At 52.0% G+C, this 4,123-nt stretch overlaps 1 protein-coding gene across 1 annotated transcript in view; it reads left to right on the top strand.

The window, feature by feature from the left end:
- Positions 1 to 6: 6 nt before the first annotated feature.
- The window catches only part of GPT2 (glutamic--pyruvic transaminase 2), a 40,809-nt gene continuing 36,692 nt past the window's right edge, over positions 7 to 4,123 (top strand). Inside the window, exon 1 of the mRNA XM_008055014.1 lies at positions 7 to 198. Coding sequence (XP_008053205.1) covers positions 112 to 198 — 87 coding nt within the window. The 5' untranslated portion in view covers positions 7 to 111. The remainder of the gene's footprint in view (positions 199 to 4,123) is intronic.

The raw sequence follows: 4,123 nt of genomic DNA, 5'->3' as shown, positions 1-4,123 counted from the left end.
ACCCCCGGACCCTGGGGCCGCGGTCGTAGCAGCGCGGCCGCCGAGGCCTCCGCGGTGCTCAAGGTGCGGCCCGAGCGCAGCCGGCGCGAGCGCATCCTCACGCTGGAGTCAATGAACCCGCAGGTGAAGGCGGTGGAGTACGCGGTGCGGGGGCCCATCGTGCTCAAGGCCGGCGAGATAGAGCTCGAGCTGCAGCGGGTGAGCGCGGGGCCGGGGACCCCGGGCGGGAGGGTCCCCCTGCCGGACGTCCACCCCCGGTCAGCTCCTTCGTTCAGCCAGGCTTGGCTAGAACAAGAGAGCGCCCTCCTCCCGTCCCTTCCCCACCAGTGCCCCGCACCCCGCACCAAGGCCCTCAAGCACGGTTCACTTGTTGAGCTGAATTCGCCAATTGTTGAGCGGCCCATGCTGCCGGGCACTGCACGCTGTGTCTGCCCTACCCTCGTGGAACCAAGATCCATTGGAGGAAGGAACACAAGCGAATAAGGAAATAAACACGAGGGCTTCAGAGAGTGAATACGTGCTTTGAAGAAAGTAAAACGAAATGGGGGTGCTGAGTGGGGAGTGGTGGAAGGGAACTGCTTTAGGTAGGCGGGGCGGGCGGGAGGGAGGCTCTGAGGGGAGCTGGGATTGTTCTTGAAGCTGCTTCTCTGTATGTCTAAGGCCATGAGCGGGTTGTTTTCTGCCAGTCTTGATTCTTGGACAAGAGTGAGGATAGGAGGAGGGTCGGGAACCTTGACTAATCAGCCACTTCTCAGTCTAAGAACAGTCACCTCGATAGGGGACCAGAGGGGTGGTCTCTTGGGGCCTGATTAGGTGGCCCTGGAACTTTCTCGACTTGGTTCTGTCTGATGGGCTAGGACCGTGACTTCAGTTTATATCATGTAAAGTGACCACACAGCCTGGAGTGATTTCTGCCTTCCTACACAGCCTGGAGTGATTTCTGTCTGGGTGGGTGTAAGAGATGCCCTACGGGATACTGAGTTCTAACCTGGGTGGAATATGGGAGATAGAGTCAAGAATGATTGTCTAAAAAATAAACACTTCTGAGATTTGTGAGACACCAGTGAAATAGTCACCCAGCTGCTTGCTCAAGATAGCTCTGACCCAGAAGAAGGACTGGGGGAGGGTTCCTTGATCTTGCTCTCAAAGGTGTCAGACCCTGGTGTCTCAAGGATGAGACAGTCACTTAGTGTTCCTGAATGTGTGGGAGGAAAGCTCAGGGAGATCATGACACTTGGCCTTTATTCCTGTGGGTACTTTGGGGTTTAATGAGCTCCTGGCCTCCTGAGACCTTGTTGGGACACCAAGTTCTGCTGACTCAAAACAGTGAGCTGGACAAGTCAGAGTCCAGTGTCTCCTGATGACTCCTTGCAGGCTAAGTTTAAAGCTTGGCCTGGAGAAGCCTGGCTCTGTTTCTGTGCCTCCCTGGCCAGTGTGGGCCAGGACAGAGAACACAGATTTTTGCTGCTCTGCTTGTTGGCATCTGGCAGACTGGAACTGGCCCTTCTTGAGGCAACAGTCTTCCTGATAAAGCTGGGATTAAAGTGTTCCTGGTTTTTCACACTACAGCTGATTTATCTGGTTCCAGAACTGGCAGAGGTTCCAGGAATTACCTCTACCTTTTGCTAAATAGCAACTCCCATATTGGTTCCAGGAGACTTGAGGATGATGAAGACAGAGGGAACACTGTCTTCAGGGAGCTGACTGCCAGATTGTTCTCTGGGCCTGAGCCTCCCTCCCCCAATTCTTGAAGGATTGGTGGGATTTTTTAGCAGGCAGAAAGTGTGAGAGCATTCCAAGCGGGAGCTGTGCTGTGAGCAACGGAGGAAGTTGGGAAGTCCTGGGCATTTGGGGAAGGGGGATCTGTCTGCCAGGGATTTGGGAGGTGAACGAAACAGAAAAGGGGGACTGGAGTCTGGTGTGCCGGGTTCAGGATGGTATGGTGCATTTTGGTGGGAATTGGGGAGCCGAGAAGGTTTTCTAGCAGGGATGTGGTTTGATGATTTTAGGTGGGCAGATTTCTCCGTCTTTGGGCTAGAGGCATCTCTGATTTCTGAGACATGCTCAACACCCCTACTACCTACTTCTGAGGTAGCTGAGAATTCTTTCTGTCCTCCTACATTCTGTGATACTTTCATTCAAGATTGTCCCTTCTTGTTCTCTTTTTTCCTTTAATGGGTGTCAGTTACCCAGCTGTAGGTACTGGAGATACAGCCCCAGCTAGACCCGCATAGTCTCACTTAAACCCTTGGTTCTCGGGAGACAGCCTCTTTTCACTTCGCCAGCTTAAACAGTGCCCCTTCTGAGAGCCATACTGCCCCCGTCATTTCTTATTTATTTTGTTTTGGCTTGCCTTGACTTTGCACAGCTTCAGTTTTTCAACTCCTGTTTTGAACTATAGTGATCAAAACTGAACTGATGTTATAAAGGGTTCACTTTGTTTAGTTTTTATTTGAGTTGGAGTCTTATTCTGTCGCCCAGGTTGGAGTGCAGTGGCACGCTCAAGCCATCGCAGTCTTGCCCTGCTGGGCTAAGGGAATCATTCTGCCTTAGTCTTCCAAGTAACTGTAGGTACATGCCACCATGCCTGGCTAATTTTTTCTTTTTAATTTATTGTAGAGATGAGGTCTCGCCAGGTTGCCCAGGCTGGTCTCGAACCCCTGGGCTCAGGTAATCCTCTGGCCTCTGCCTCTGACTCCCAAAGTGCTGGGATTACAGGCTTGAGTCACTTATAAGGGCTTGATTTAATTAGAGATGGGATGGGCTAGGATTTGAAGGGAGTAGGGTGACCTGGGGTAAATCCCATATCCACTCTGGGCCTCAGTTTCCCTAGTTATAAATAGAGAAAAGTAGCCTGACAGACCCAGGGCTCCCCCTTGTCCTGAGTTGTGTGCCTCCTTGTCCATTCAAAAGTGTCCTTGGGAGCCGGGCGCAGTGGCTCACGCCAGTAATTCCAGCACTTCGGGAGGCAGAGGAGAGAGAGGATTGCCTGAGCCCAGGGGCTCGAGACCAGTCTGGGCAACTTGGTAAGACCTTGGCTCTACAATTTAAAAAAAAAAAAAAATAGCTAGGTGTGGTGGCGTGGGCCTGTAGTTCCAGCTATTTGGAAGGCTAAGGCTGAAGGATTGCCTGAGCCCTGCGGGTCTAGGCTGTGGTGGCCGTGAGTGTGCCACTGCACTCCAGCCTGAGCGACAGAATGGGACTCCAACCTCCCCCCCAAAAAAGTGTCCTTGGGGACCTGAGATGGCCCCTGGTGTTACCAAGGCCTAATGCTGCTTATGGAATCGTCTCCTCGGGTGTTCTGCAAATCATATGGGCTGTTTAGCTGCACACATGACTCGTGTTCGACTTTGGAGTGGCTGGTAGGATTCAGTCCCTATCCTTTTTGCTTCTCTGGCAAGAGAGCCTGGTGGGGGAGCAGGTGGGCTAAGGGACAAGAAGGGGTCAGCCCCAGCTGTGTGATCTCAGAGGGGCCCTATTCTCTCTGACAGCAGCTCCAGGGGGGAGAACCCATCTTAGCTTTTCAGATCCTGATATTCACTGCAAGCTGCACTTAAAATACACTGCAATTAAAAGGAGTTCTGAAAGGATCTGACAGTTCTTCCTCAGCTTACTTTTTCTCTTTGCTGGGGGATGGAGGTTGGCGAATGGTACAAGTGGAGAAAAAGGAATGGCCCTACTTCTTTCAGTGGCAAACATACAGTCAGGGCAAAACATTCAGAAGTAGAGGGGAGGACTGATTACCACTGCTAACATCGGTAAACACAGAGGGTGCTGTAGCACATGGCTATAGTTAGTTAGCTAAGCACTAAGATTGGAAATCCTGGATGTGCCAGGCATAGGGAGTGAAATCTCATTGATTGTTTTCTATGGAATTTAGATGCTACTTTAAAATAAATTTTGAATTGGGCGCGGTGGCTTACACCTGTAATCCCAGCACTTTGGGAGGCTGAGGCAAGAGGAATGCCTGAGCCCAGGGATTTGAGACCAGCCTGGGCAACTTGGCAAGACCTCATCTCTACAATAAATAAAAAAATTGCCGGGCTCGGTGGCTTAGCCTGTGATCCCGTGCCTTTGGGAGGCTGAGGTGAGTGGATGGCCTGAGCCCGCGGGTTCGAGACCC

The sequence above is a fragment of the Carlito syrichta genome, unplaced genomic scaffold, assembly GCF_000164805.1.
Source record: "Carlito syrichta isolate Samal-C Ts95f unplaced genomic scaffold, Tarsius_syrichta-2.0.1 Scaffold301634, whole genome shotgun sequence".
Taxonomy (NCBI): domain Eukaryota; kingdom Metazoa; phylum Chordata; class Mammalia; order Primates; family Tarsiidae; genus Carlito; species Carlito syrichta.
Note: the sequence above shows the minus strand (reverse complement) of the source record. Positions and strands in the feature narration are given on the sequence as shown.